Source organism: Embiotoca jacksoni, unplaced genomic scaffold (assembly GCF_022577435.1).
Source record: "Embiotoca jacksoni isolate LCO1_2020_lvr unplaced genomic scaffold, fEmbJac1.0.p SCAF_54, whole genome shotgun sequence".
Taxonomy (NCBI): domain Eukaryota; kingdom Metazoa; phylum Chordata; class Actinopteri; family Embiotocidae; genus Embiotoca; species Embiotoca jacksoni.
In genome coordinates, this window is record NW_027185408.1 from 111,417 (window position 1) to 126,498 (window position 15,082).

The 15,082-nt window shown below is 43.5% G+C and overlaps 1 protein-coding gene and 1 long non-coding RNA gene across 2 annotated transcripts; one reads left to right on the plus strand and one right to left on the minus strand.

Annotated features, from left to right (window-relative positions):
• Positions 1 to 568: 568 nt before the first annotated feature.
• On the minus strand, positions 569 to 1,977 carry LOC138212265 (uncharacterized). Its single transcript, XR_011179416.1, has 3 exons — positions 1,454 to 1,977; positions 851 to 911; positions 569 to 762 (listed from the first exon to the last, which is right to left on the minus strand). It is a non-coding gene; the product is annotated as an uncharacterized lncRNA (long non-coding RNA).
• Positions 1,978 to 5,449: 3,472 nt separating this feature from the next.
• LOC138212222 (NLR family CARD domain-containing protein 3-like) lies at positions 5,450 to 14,821 on the plus strand. The gene is made up of 9 exons (XM_069172527.1): positions 5,450 to 5,562; positions 6,689 to 6,743; positions 6,888 to 7,113; positions 7,377 to 9,177; positions 9,266 to 9,439; positions 9,804 to 9,977; positions 10,097 to 10,270; positions 11,616 to 11,662; positions 13,945 to 14,821. Exons 1-9 carry the CDS (start codon positions 5,450 to 5,452, stop codon positions 14,478 to 14,480), a joined length of 3,300 nt encoding a protein of 1,099 aa, XP_069028628.1. The 3' UTR covers positions 14,481 to 14,821.
• Positions 14,822 to 15,082: the final 261 nt, after the last annotated feature.

Sequence of the window (15,082 nt, forward strand, 5' to 3'; positions counted from 1 at the left end):
TCGTCGTCTCCGTCCTTTCTACTAAAACTAGCCTCGTATGGCAACTAGCTAGCTCAACCTTTCAGGGAGCGCTACATAACACGTAGCATGCAGCAAATTGTAGAAGTCACAACACGCGTGAACCAAACAAAGCTCGTAGACTTCTTCTCATGGAGAGCTACTAAATCCTCATCACTTCATTCTTGTCCTTGTCTTTCTCTTCTTTCCATACAGTTGTTTTAAATAATAAAACTTAGCAACAGAGCTCACTTTATTCTATTTTTCTATCTATTAGTTTCTTCTTTCCATCCATCCATCCATCCATCCATCCATCTATTTTTCCAGTGATGATCTCTACAGTTTCTCCAGTTCTCAGAAACGTTGGTTAAACGGTTGTTGAAGCTAAAAGACGCGACATTAAAACATCTTTTCCTCCATATTGAGTTATTTCATGGTTCTGTCCTCCGTTTGTTGTAGAAAACCATAAATCCCGGGACGTCCTCTTTCTTCCACTCACACAACTGAAAGTAACTGAAGCCCACCCAAAGAGTCCCACGGTGACCTCTGACCTCTGACCCCGCCCGACATGTTAGAGGACTGTGGTGGAGATTTGTCAGCTTCCTGTGAGTCAGTGAAACCTTCATCCAGACTTCGTCCAGGTTTCCACGGTGAAATCCCAAATGTTCACGTACCTGTGGTCACTAAAACGTGAGGAACTCAGGTGTTGATGTTGATAAAGAGACCAACGTTGGAACACTTCCTCATGAAGGTTGTTGCTTCCTGCTGCTCCATGAACATGCAGGAATTATATATATTTGTAAATATAAATCAGGTAGAACTTATAATTAAAAACAGTTGTTCCTCAACATACCTGCCTGGAACATCCACGGTACTGTTGAGTCTCTCTGAAGCCTCACATCCCTGCTGGCTGACTGGGAAAGGAAAGGAAATGCTTTCAGAAGAAACACCAAACTATGCAGCTCATAATATGATACTCTGATAATAGAAACTTCAAAAAACCTTCAAGTTTCTTATCAAACACACATGATGCTAAATTCAATCTACGACAGAGAAATACACGTTAAATAAATGACTCTTTCACTCCATGAATGCTTTGAGTTCCAGAAAGAGGAAATTCATCTCTAAGATAATAATAATGTCATTTTACGTGAATAATAAACTGTCGTAGAAATACGTTTTCTGTCATTCAAACAGTTGTGAGTGTGCTGATGTTATCTAGAAAGCTCCTTTTAGTAAATAAGTGTATTAAAACTAGTGTAGTAAAGTAAGCAGCTTACTGGATAACAAGCCATCAGCAGCAGAGCAGTGACTGTCTGACATCAGGGCGGCTAACATGAGCTCAGGACAAATGATAGCTGGCTTCAACTGGAGTTCACCAATTCATGGTGAAACTAAAGGAGCTTTAAGATCATCATGATTTTAAGATCTGGAACTGACGTGACACAAAACTCACATGACCTCAGAGGTGGTTGAATCTCCATCTTCTGCTCTTTTTAAATCCCTCCATTGAACTTTTTGTTCTCGGCTCCACGAACACGACTCAGAGAATTCTTTGGGACCGACTGAAAATGGCCGCCCTCCTCCACCACGGTGAGGGTCCATGTGAGCCGCTGCCCGCTGCTCTCCGACACGTTAGCTCTTAATCCGACATGAAGGATGACGCTGTCAGTCGGAGATCATCGATGAACCGTTCAAACATCACGTTAGTAAACTGGTGAAAGTTTCTAGTGAAGTTTGAAGTGATGGTGAAACATCAGTCCCGATGTGTTCCTCTCGCTGCCGAACTTCGTCTGAAAAACGGGGATTTTCTAACTTCTTCCTTCGTCGGTAAAACACAGTTTAATTTCATTTGACCGAAACACCATCTGAATCTGTCCTGACCTCAACTGTCACTCGGCGTGTGTTCAGTCCGTCACATGTTCTGATTTAAAGCAGGAAATATCTATTTTTCTGTCTGCTTTGATGAACTGAATCCACCTAACAGCTGATAACAACTAAAGTTTTATAGAAATACAACTTCCAAAGGTTTTCCTGCGCGCGCTCCTGTCGTTAGCCCCGCCCCTCTAAGAACCCGGTAGGTTACCAAGAAGGTCTCTCTGCTTGTCCTGATTGGCTGGCAACAGATTGACACCTGACCAACCAATACGGTGAGGACACGAGTGGTTCAAGGGCAACTCAAAACTGTAGGACACTTAAGGACTTTTCCAAACTACACTTCTCTGCTTATGAACACAAATGCAAATTCACTGTTACAGAATTACAAAGAAACACATGTAAACAAATTAGCAGGACGCTACAAGTGTTTATGGACATATTTGAAACATGCAGAAGGAAGTTAAATACTGCAGGTATTTGAGTGAAACTCCACCTTTATTTTCTAATGAATGAAGGATTATTTTCAGATGGACCTCCAGAAAACTAATAAGAAGGAGTGACTTTAACTAACAACACCGAGATAACTCCTTAGAAAACATTGATTGAATTTCATGAGAAGTTGAATGGGAGTCTATGGAGCCGGAGGCTTTTTAGAGACAACCTCTACTGGGACTAGAAGGTATTGCAGTTTAAGACACTTCTGCTTCGCCCTGATTTTTCACACCCCGAAGTTACGTCCACTTTTATGTACAGTCTCTTTCTGGAGACAAATGAATAAAAAAGGCTGTTAAAGAAAAGTGTTTGGGATTAAAAGTCCATTTAAAGCAGAGACACCTGGAACCAGGACTGAGGACCAGATTTCAGGTCCCTGGCAGGAAGCTCAGGCTGCTTTCTGCCTCATAACAAACCAACATGTCCAACATACAGTCCTGTACGTGGTCCAAACTGCTGCTGCTTCATCTCATGTCTCTGTGCTGATCTTTGGTTGGTTTGTCAGCTCCATCTAGTGGACAGACAGCAGAGCTGCATCATGTGATGTTGGATTTCTCTGCCACAGGTTAGACTGGTTCTGACGTCACTCTGATGTTTTTAGACTCGGACTCTGAAGTTATGAGGAAGTGACGGCGTCCTCTGATCAAACGCTCTCAGACACCAGGACAGACGAGGGACAACGAGCAGCTTCTTCTCTCTGAATCTTTCCTCCACACAGGAAGGTGGAAAGTGTCTGGAAGTGGACCTGAAGTCGAGCAGGTGAGAATCCTCCCAGAGAAATCTGGACATGTCTGATGAACTCTGACCTCACCGTGTTGGATCACTGACTGGACCCTAGAAATATTTCCTGATGTCGATCGGCTGTTTCAAAATGTCTCCTGGATGCTTGTAGGTTTAAATATTGTTTCAGAATTTCTCTGAGTTGAAGAACATGACTTCAGACTGATTTCCAGGATTGTTGTTGGTGATTACCTGGTAAAGTGAACATCAGTCTGACCGTTATCTGATCTGGAGTCTTCAGTGAAAACATTCAGAGAATGTCAGAACTGGTTGGACAACTTTGATCAACTGTAAACAGAAGAGCATTTATTTGAACCTTTTAATACCTGCAGTGTTCAAACATCCGTCTTACAGCACTGAGACACTCGGTTTCACTCAACACCTGCATCACAAACATTTTGGGGATGAAAAGTTATTTTAACATTTTTATGACGTTGCAGAAGATTTGGGGATTTTAATAAATATCTTGTGGATGCACAAATTCCAAAATTAAAGATTTATTTTCTGGGTCAAACTTTAAAACACATCAAATATATTTGATGTTCAACATTCTGTATTTGTGGAGGAATCTGGGGAAACTTTAAGCAGTTTTAGACTCGTCCTGTTCAGGGCTCAAAGGTGTCTGTCAGTCCTGAGTTTTAGAGCCATGTTACAGACAGTGATGAGAACTAATGTGTCCTGAAGTGTGAATGTTGTTGTACGTACTGAGCAGGTTGTTGTGTTTGTGTGAAGCTGTGGGCTCTGCTATGGATCAGTGGGAGGACAGAGAGGACGGAGTCCGTCCCTCTAAAACCACTCTGTGTGGGGAACATGAGAGCCGGACCGAAGCTCGGAGGTGAGACGACCGTCTCTAACTGTCCACGACTCTTCTCCACGTCACAGCTCAGCACTCACATCACTGCACCATCATTATTCTCACTCAGAGCTCTGTGTGTTCTGTTGAAGAACAAAGCAGCAGCTCAGACCTGCTGGACCTGGACCTGGACCTGGACCAGGACCTAGACCTGGACCTGTTCCCAGCTGCATGTCTATGAAGAGGGACCGGTCTGTGGGCCGATCTATTACCTTCAAAGATGGACACGACTCTGTTGAACAAAGGTAATAACGTGAAATATTTGTTATTTGGTATTAAATCCTCTTGATCTCATCACCATCACATCAGCTCAGAGGATCAAAGGACGTCAGACTCAGATTCTTTAGTCTCTTTAGTTCAGCAATGCCAGTTTGTTGGAACTGCAGGTTCATGGAAACACACTGGATGTATTCATGTTTCTGTTAGCGTCCAACAAAACACACAATCTGCAGGGTTAAAACTGAAAGCTACACATCTCTGTTTCCATCAGGATCCTTCAGCAGGAACCAGATTCTCCTGAACCCAGCTGTGTGTCCATGAAGAGTGACCGGTCTATGGTAGGACGTATTACCTTCAAAGATGGACACCAGTCTGTTGAACAAAGGTAATAATGTAAAAAAAAAATGAAGCTTTCTAACTGGACCTGTATCCAGGCAGCTGCTTGTTAACCCTCCTGTTATGTTCGTTTCTTAGGTACAGCAATGATGTTCCCGGGTCAACGTGACCTGGTGCATGTTTAATCATCCAAAAGTTGTCAGAAACCAAAGAATCCTAATAAATATAGTTTGTACCTCATCACCAACACCATTACTAACAATTCAATCAGTGTTTAGTGGAATGGAGTTATTCACCCCTCCATAGATCATAGTTCAATGAGGATAACTCACTCGTTTTCATGAAAAATACATGTTCAAACTAGTTTTTAGGTACACTGGAAAAACCTAGATATAAATCTCATTAGTCTACCATAACATGTATTTTATCCTCAATTTTATTTGCATCTTGAAATGTTCTTTTTTTCATGGGGTGATGTAGATAAATAGAGATGAGACACCTCTGCTGTTCAGGGTCATATTGACCCGCTCACTCAAAATCAAGCCAAATGAGTCATAAGGATTGTGTTTCATCCAGCTCCTTCCACTTCTCCCCCAAAACACGTGTCCTTTCTAGATTAGTCATTTCTACAATGACTTTCTGTATTGAGTTTTGAATGACCAGCTCAAAAGCTGACTTGATGTCTGTGATACGAGTCACTACCATCCTGGTTGGGCCTGGCACTGTCTTTACAATGTTTTCAGCAGACGGTCTCAGCTGATATGTATCGGGTGAGGATGACCGCTGTATTTCATGATTTGTTGACACGAATGTCTCGCTTGGAGGAACAGGTTTATCACTTTCCTCATCTGATGGTTCATAATCAGTCCCATTATAATCTGAATTGACCTCAACATGGTCTTCATCTTCAGACACATCCTCCTCTATTTCACTGTCGTGATCAAGGATGTGCTCCAGAGCCTCCAGGGCGGTCATCCTTTAGTTTCTGTTGCTCATGTTGTCCTACAGTAAGCTGCTGAGTTGTATCTGCAGAGTGTATAGTTGGTAGGACTCCTAAGACACCATTTTGTATGTTTCGGCCCTCTCCTGCGAAGTGTGGGTGGAGGTTTCCTGCAGGAAAGAAAAGGTTCCCTTCAAAATAGTATCTGTATTTCTAACACAGGTGATAGTTAGAAAGAGAGTGTGAGATTGGGATGAAATAGGGTGTGTGTGTGTGTGTGTGAGTGAGTGAGTGAGTGAGTGTGTGTGAGTGAGTGAGTGAGTGAGTGAGTGAGTGAGTGAGTGAGTGAGTGAGTGAGTGTGTGTGTGTGTGTGTGTGTGTGTGTGTGTGTGTGTGTGTGTGTGAGTGAGTGAGTGTGAGTGAGTGAGTGAATGAGTGAGTGAGTGAGTGAGTGTGTGTGTGTGTGTGTGTGTGTGTGTGTGTGTGTGTGTGTGTGTGTGTGTGTGAGTGAGTGAGTGAGTGAGTGTGTGTGAGTGAGTGAGTGAGTGAGTGAGTGAGTGAGTGTGTGTGTGTGTGTGTGTGTGTGTGTGTGTGTGTGTGAGAGAGAGAAATGGGGTGAAACATGGTGGGAGGAAGTAAGAAAGACTGTCTCACATTTTCAAAGAAAGAAATGATCTAAACTTGACACTTTTGACCCCTTACAGCCTCAACTTTCACTGCCGGGTCAAATTGACCCGAACATCATATCTGTAATCTAAACCTGCAGGGAGGGGTTGCAAACACATGATATTAAAAAAAAAAAAATAAATAAAAAAAAAATAATAAAAATTGTATTTACATTGATTAAACTAATTAAGGCAAGCAGAAGAAGTTTGATACAGAAAAAGTACTTCAGGCTGAGCTTTGAATGATTTTTTTTGAATCATAAAGCAGCAACAGAGAATCTCCTGCACATCACCTGCAGAGTTTAAACCCACTGAATCCAAAGGTTGATAAAAGTCTGATGATCAAAGGTAAGAATGAGAAATACTGGCGTCTGACTGGATTAGTGATTTAAAATGGATGTTTTGTCTTCCTGTTCAGCTTCTGTCAGGTGTTGGTTGTCTTGGTAACTAAAACCATGAAGTCTCTTTACTTTATGTTTCTGGATTAATTGTGACCAAACATCTTCTGTTTTGATGTTGACTTTACAGAGTTGATCAGCAGGACTCAGACGTTCCTGAAACAAACCTGGACTCCATATTTCTGGTGTGTAAACACACAAACTAAATAGTGAATTACCAAAACTCACATTCTCCCTGCTGCACTCTGTAGACCAGCAGGATTTCAGTCCATATTTAAAATGATCTGATACGTTCTGTACATTAAAGTTGATATATTTCTCTGTTTCAGCTGCTGGAGGAGAACATGATCAGTTTTGTAAAGAACGAGCTGAAGAAGATGCAGAAAATTCTGAGTCCAGATTACCCAGAATGCTTAGAGAGTCAGTGTGAGGATGAGGAGGTGTTGGAGGGTGAGGATGAAGAGCAGAGGAGGAGCAGAGAGTCATTTCTGAAGATCACACTACACTTCCTGAGGAGACTGAAGCAGGAGGAGCTGGCTGACCGTCTGCAGAGCAGTAAGAGGATTTTAACAGCTGGAACATGATGGAAAGAGGAAACATGGGAGAAACTTAGATTTCCAAACTCTGCTGTTAATATGATGCAAACATCTTCATCACATCTGTGAATTCTTCTGGACTGAAAACAGTCAGAAACTGTTTGTCCACAACTGATGTGAAGAATTGATTTCATGGAGACGAAATATTTAAAATGTTAAAAAGTTTGTCTTCAGGTTGATTGAAACATTCAAAAGTTGTTTGTTTGTTTGTTTGTTTTTTAGGAAGTAATCCTGCATTGTGTCGACAAATCAAGAAAAACCTGAGGAAGAAGTTCCAGAGTGTGTTTGAGGGGATTTCTAAAGCAGGAAACCGAACCCTTCTGAATGACATGTACACAGAGCTGTACATCACAGAGGGAGGGACTGCAGAGGTCAATGATCAACATGAGGTCAGACAGATTGAAACAACATCCAGGAAACCAGACAGACCAGAAACAACCATCAGACAAGAAGACATCTTTAAAGACTCACCTGGAAGACATGAACCAATCAGAACAGTGCTGACAAAGGGAGTGGCTGGCATCGGGAAGACAGTGTTAACACAGAAGTTCACTCTGGACTGGGCTGAAGACAAAACCAACCACAACATCCAGTTCATGTTTCCGTTCACTTTCAGAGAGCTGAATGTGCTGAAAGAGAGAAAGTTCAGTTTGGTGGAACTGGTTCATCTCTTCTTCACTGAAACCAAAGCAGCAGGAATCTGCAGCTTTGAACACTTCCAGGTTGTGTTCATCTTTGACGGTCTGGATGAGTGTCGACTTCCTCTGGACTTCCACAACAATGAGATCCTGACTGATGTTACAGAGTCCACCTCAGTGGATGTGCTGCTGACCAACCTCATCAGGGGGAAACTGCTTCCCTCCGCTCGCCTCTGGATAACCACACGACCTGCAGCGGCCAATCAGATCCCTGCCGAGTGTGTCGGCATGGTGACAGAGGTCAGAGGGTTCACTGACACGCAGAAGGAGGTTTACTTCAGGAGGAGGTTCAGAGATGAGGAGCAGGCCAGCAGCATCATCTCCCACATCAAGACATCCAGAAGCCTCCACATCATGTGCCACATCCCGGTCTTCTGCTGGATCACTGCTACAGTTCTGGAGGACGTGTTGAAAAGCAGAGATGGAGGAGAGCTGCCCAAGACCCTGACGGAGATGTTCATCCACTTCATGGTGGTTCAGGCCAAAGTGAAGCAGGTCAAGTATGATGGAGGAGCTGAGACAGATCCACACTGGAATGAAAAGAGCAGGAAGATGATGGAGTCTCTGGGAAAACTGGCTTTTGATCAGCTGCAGAAAGGAAACCTGATCTTCTATGAATCCGATCTGACAGAGTGTGGCATCGATATCAGAGCAGCCTCAGTGTACTCAGGAGTGTTCACCCAGATCTTTAAAGAGGAGAGCGGGCTGTACCAGGACAAGGTGTTCTGCTTCGTCCATCTGAGCGTTCAGGAGTTTCTGGCTGCTCTTCACGTCCATCTGACCTTCATCAACTCTGCTGTCAACCTGCTGAAGGAACAACAAACAACATCTTCTTTGCCTAAAGTCTTCAGACACAAAACAAAACTAATCCATCTCCACCAAAGGGCTGTGGACGAGGCCTTAAAGAGTCCAAATGGACACCTGGACTTGTTCCTCCGCTTCCTTCTGGGTCTTTCCCTGCAGACCAATCAGACTCTCCTACGAGGCCTGCTGACACAGACAGGAAGTAGCTCAGAGACCAATCAGGAAACAGTCCAGTACATCAAGGAGAAGATCAGTGAGAATCTGTCTGCAGAGAGAAGCATCAATCTGTTCCACTGTCTGAATGAACTGAATGATCATTCTCTGGTGGAGGAGATCCAACAGTCCCAGAGATCAGGACGTCTCTCCAGAGATAAACTGTCTCCTGCTCAGTGGTCAGCTCTGGTCTTCATCTTACTGTCATCAGAAGAACATCTGGACATGTTTGACCTGAAGAAATACTCTGCTTCAGAGGAGGCTCTTCTGAGGCTGCTGCCAGTGGTCAAAGCCTCCAACAAAGCTCTGTACGAGGATTTATCAACCTTTTCAAACATGTTTCATTTTGTAAATGACAAATAAAACAGTTTGTGTTCATTGTTAATTCTTCTCTAGGCTGACTGGATGTAACCTGTCAGAGAGAAGCTGTGAAGCTCTGTCCTCAGTTCTCAGCTCCCAGTCCTCCTGTCTGAGAGAGCTGGACCTGAGTAACAACGACTTTCATGATTCAGGAGTGAAGCTGCTGTCTGCTGGTTTGGAGAGTCCTCACTGTAAACTGGAGACGCTCAGGTTCAGGAAATAACTAATCCATCAAATTGGACTTATTTTGAGTTATTTAAATTGTAATTTAACACATTGTCTGTGTCTTTCAAATTATAGATCTTTTCAAAAATCTCCCATGCATTATTGTGGTTTTGTTGTCATTAAAACAGTTTTAATTTAAATATATGTAGACTAACAACGTAACTAAACGTTTAATTCCAGTAGTTTCAGTGATGTCAGGTTGCCTGACAAGCACAAACATGTAGCGATAAATGTGGGGTAGCTAGTTATTAGCCAAAGAAAATGGAAACATTTGTATAATTGAAGACATGTTCTTAAATTATATAAAGATTAAGTTTAATTGGGTCAAATATGTACCTTTTCTTTTCAGGATGACTGTCTGTAAGCTGTCAAAGAGAAGCTGTGAAGCTCTGTACTCAGTTCTCAGCTCCCAGTCCTCCAGTCTGAGAGAGCTGGACCTGAGTCACAACGACCTGCAGGATTCAGGAGTGAAGCTGCTTTCTGCTGGTCTGGAGAGTCCTCACTGTAAACTGGAGACTCTCAGGTCAGGAGATATCTGGTTGTTGATCAGTTAAATTATCTTTAAGTTCATGTTGGTGCAGATGTTCAAAATCTGTAAGATTTTCCTTGTTTCTGGAGTTGATGATATTTTTCTGACTCCAGTCTGTCAGGTTGTCTGATCTCAGAGAAAGGCTGTGCTTCTCTGGCCTCAGCTCTGAGCTCCAACCCCTCCCATCTGAGAGAGCTGGACCTGAGCTACAATCATCCAGGAGACTCAGGAGTGAAGCTGCTGTCTGCTGGTCTGGAGGATCCTCACTGGAGACTGGACACTGTCAGGTATGGACAGACAACCAGAGCTCACACAGTGCAGGTTTGTCTCGTTGATTTGACTTCATGTGTTGTTGCTCAGGTCCATCATCATGAAGGATGACTTGTTTCTCTAGTTTCTGTTCAGAGGAGTGAGGAGGTCTGAGTTAGGAAACATGTGGATCCTCAGAAGTCTTTTATCAAATGGAAACAGCTGTTCATTAGAAACATTGTGAAGTTGGTGTCAAATCCTTCTCATCTTGAACCATGTTATCAGCCTGGCTGCAGGGACGACAGTGTTCATCAGTCGATCACCACTTTGGTCCAAACTGATTCATCTCAACAACTAATAATTTTGACAGCGGCACGGTGGTGCAGTGGTTAGCATTGTCGCCTCACAGCAAAAAGGTTCTGGGTTCGAGTTTACATGTTCTCCCTGTGCTTGCGTGGGTTCTCTTCGGGTTCTCCAGCTTCCTCCTCACACATGCACCTCAGGTTAGTTGGCACCGCGGTCGTGGCAGCCTGTTGCAGTAGCTCCCCCTTGAGATGCTGCTGAAGCGAAATAATTTCCCCTCGGGGATTAATAGAGTCCAAATAAAATTAAAATAAACATGAGATGAACTTCAGTTCAGACATGTATGATCCCCAGAGGATGAACCCAGTAGGTTTACACTTTGTTTGTAATAAAGTATCTCAACAACTGTTGACTGATATATTACCATAAAAACATTCAGCAGATATCCACAGTGCAGACAGAATAAACCTTCATGACCTCAGAGATCACCTGAATTTTGATTTTTCTCCATCATCATCTCAAATTTGAGAAGTTCAGGACTCAAAGTTCGGCCTCAGTCTTCACTCTGAAATACAGTCGTTTTTATATGAAGTTTTAAAATCAAGTCAGTTTTATTTTACAGTCAGAGTTACAACTTTTCCTCCCAGAGCTTCAGTCTCTACAGCTGACTCCCTCCATCATTACACCCTCGATTCTGAACATGTAAATTACACAAACCAACTGAATGTGGTGGTTGGACTGATCTGTGAACAGTCTGAAAACAGGTCAGCTGTTCATGTGAATGTTGGTCAAACTGTTCATCTTAAGGGACAACATGCAGAGACCAATATTTCACATGTGGGAGGACATCAATAAAAACAGAGCAGATCAGTGGAGACTGAGATCTCTGATTATTTCTACATATCTTCTTCAGGTGTTTTCCTCACAGACAGCAGTGAAACCATCAGAGAGACAGTTGACACTGATGAGTTTCAGCCTGTTTCTGTGTCTCACTGACAAACTGAGGAACTCTGCTTCATGTTGAACAGCAGTTAGGACTCCTGTTGGATAGAAAATCATTGTGACTGTTTCTTCCTCCAGGGTGGACCATGGTGGAGAGCAGAGGTTAAAACGTGGTGTGAGGAAGTGTAAGTTTGACTGATACACGTAACATTACATTGCATGACATTGCATTTCATTTAGCTGATGCTTTTCAACCATGAGGGTACAAAACCCAGAACAACAAGAATCAAGAAAATACAATTTCTTCAAGAAAGCCAAACTACAAAGTGCTAAAAGTAAGTTCCATTTTAAGCTACTAAAGTTCTCCTATTCAAGGTAAAGTCGGAAGAGGTGTGTTTTTAGTTTGTGGTGGAAGATGTTCAGAGTTTCTGCTGTCCTGATGTCGTTGGGGAGCTCATTCCACCATTTAGGAGCCAGGACAGTAAACAGTCGTGATTTTGTAGAGTGTTTAGCTCGCAGTGAGGAGCAACAAGCTGATTGGCCGATGCAGAGTGGAGTGAACGGGCTGGGATGTAAGGTTGGACCATGTCCTGGATGTAGACTGGACCTGATCTGTTCACAGCACGGTACGCAAGTACCAATGTTTGGAAAAGAATGCGGGAGGCTACTGGTAACCAGTGAAGGGAGTGGAGGAAGAAGAGGAGGAGGAGGAGGAGGAGTGAAATTCAGGAGGTTGAAGACTAATCCAGCTGCTGCATTCTGGATGAGCTGCAGAGGTCGGATGGTACTAACAGGTAGACCTGCCAGGAGGGAGTTACTGTAGTCTAGGTGTGAGATGACCAGAACCTGGACCCTAACCTGGACCAGAACCTGGACGAGCGCCACTTTCTGAGTGAGAAGAGGACGTATTCTTCTGATGTTGTGCAGCATGTATCTACAGGAACGTGTTGTTGCAGTGATGTTGGCAGTAAGAGAGAGTTGACTATCGAGTGTCACCGAGGTTCTCAGCAGTCAGGGTCGGGGATAACAGAGTCGTTGAAGGTAGTAGTCAGGTCGAGGGTGGGAGAGTCTTTCTCTGGAAGGAAGAGCAGTTCAGTCTTGTGGAGGTTGATTTTCAGGTGGTGTGAGGACATCCACTGAGAGATGTCAGTCAGACAGACAGAGATTCATTCTGCTACCTGTGTTTCAGATCGGGGAAAAGAGAGGATCAGTTGGGTGTCATCAGCAAAGCTGTGGTAGGAAAAGCCATGCGAGTGAAGGACAGAGCTGAGAGAGTTGGAGTACAGAGAGAAGAGGAGGGGACCCAGGACGGAGCCTTGAGGGACACCAGTAGTGAGAGGACAAGGTTCAGACACAGATCCTCTCCAAGTTACCCGGTAGGTGAGGTCGTTGAGGTAGGATGAGAACAGGGAGAGAGCAGAGCCTGAGACACCGAGGTCCTGAAGGAGGAAAGAAGGATCTGGTGGTTCACTGTGTCAAATGCAGCAGAAGGTCTAGAAGGATCAGGACAGAGGACAGAGAGGCTGCTCTAGCAGTGTGAAGCTGCTCAGAGACAGAAGGAGGACCGTCTCTGTTGAGTGGTCTGTTGAAACCAGACTGGTGGTCAAGAAGGTTATTATGGTGGAGATAGGAGGAGAGTTGGTTAAAGATAGCTCGCTCCAGAGTTTTGGAAAGAAATGAAAGAAGAGGGACGGTCTGTAGTTGTTTACTTCAGACGGGTTGAGGGGGGGTTTCTTCAGGAGAGGGTTCACTCTCTCCTTCGGAGAGTTCAGGAAACAGACCTTTGACAGATAAGTGTTGATGAGAATAGACTCCTTTGTCTCGATCCTCCAAGTCTACGAGCCCTCACAGACGCTGACGATGACTCTTCAAACACTTCCTGGTTTTCCAACAGGGTTGGCTACAGCTGGTCAGACCACACCCCCTGCTCGTTAGGCCTCCCGTCACCAGGTGTTACAAATGGGCAGCAATAGAAACTCACCACTGATTTCTAAACAAAGACAACTTTCACACAGTCTCTAAATTTGGTCCCAAACTGTTCCCGGAGAGTCTTTTTACCTCAGACGGTAGAAAGTAAAATACAACTTAGTCCTTAATAGAATTGGAATAAAAGACCATCAGTTTAACTCTAAACTTGTTCTCTTTGACTCACAGTTACTTGAGTGAAAACAAGAATCCAATCACAAACAATTCCAGCTACCAAAAACCATCCAAGCTTTATCAGTCAAGATATCCTAAAACAGCAGATGCAATAATAAACTTGATCAGAGAAGCGTATTTAAAGATTCTACTTTGTCTTAGTTCAAGTGATCCAGCTGGATGTCGTCCCCCAAAAGTCAAAGTCTGACAAAAAGTATCAAAAACTTTCTATGAACGAACAACAAGTCAGGAAGTAAAGAAAGAAAAAAGCCATCAGATGTGTCAGATGATAAACTGCAACTGTGTCGTATCTTTTTCTCTCCATCAGATTTCTGTGAACTTGAACTGGACACAAACTCAGTAAACAGAAAACTCAAACTGTCTGACAACAACAGGAAGGTGACAAAGGTGGAAGAAGATCAGTCATATCCTGATCATCCAGACAGATTTAACTTGTGTCCTCAGCTGCTGTGTAGAACTGGTCTGATTGGTCGCTGTTACTGGGAGGTCGAGTGGAGAGGAAGAGTTGATATAGTAGTGAGTTACAGAGGAATCAGAAGGAGAGGAGACAGTGATGACTGTTGGTTTGGAGGGAACGATCAGTCCTGGAGTCTGAGCTGCTATGATGATGGTCGTTACTCTGTCTGGCACAGTGACACAGTAACATCCTGCTCCTACTCCTCCTCCTCCTCCAACAGAGTAGCAGTGTATGTGAACTGTCCTGCTGGCACTCTGTCCTTCTACACAATCTCCTCTGACACTCTGATCCACCTCCACACCTTCAACACCACATTCACTGAACCTCTGTATCCTGGATTTAGGTTCTGGTCAGATGGTTCCTCAGTGTCTCTGTGTTCTCTGTAGGAGGAAGAGTCTGTGGAAGTGACAGCAGCTTTAAATGTTGATGGTGGATGAAGTTTCTCTTTGGTTCACCGTTGAATCACTGATTGTGATGTCACAATATGTTTTGTGTCAGAAGTAGTGAAATGATGTCCTCACCTCTGAACTTTGACCTTCACTTCCATGTGGACAGATGAAGGTCAAACTGAGCTCTTTGGCTGATAAACATCAGCAGATTCTGGAAACCTGCTGCAAGACGGCCTGAAAATAACTTTTACACTCGTCATGAATCCTGTTGAAATGTTTTCTGTGTTTGAGTTGATGAAATAAAACGTGAATATTTGAATAAAGTTTCATTTAATGTGTGTTTTCTGCCGGGTTGTTTAATATGTTGTTAGAACAAACTGAGTCCACCCCTGTGTGATCTCCCTGAAAGGTTCTGCTTCTGTTCTGCTTCTTAATGTGAGAAAACCAACAACGACGTCACCCGTCGGTTTGTGAATGGATGTTTTAAACCCTCCGTTATGACATTCAGCCATCTGTCTGTCAGTCTATCTATCTGTCTATCTATCTATCGTTCCAGTGATGATCACAACAGTTCCTCCAGTTCTCAGAAACTTTGGTTA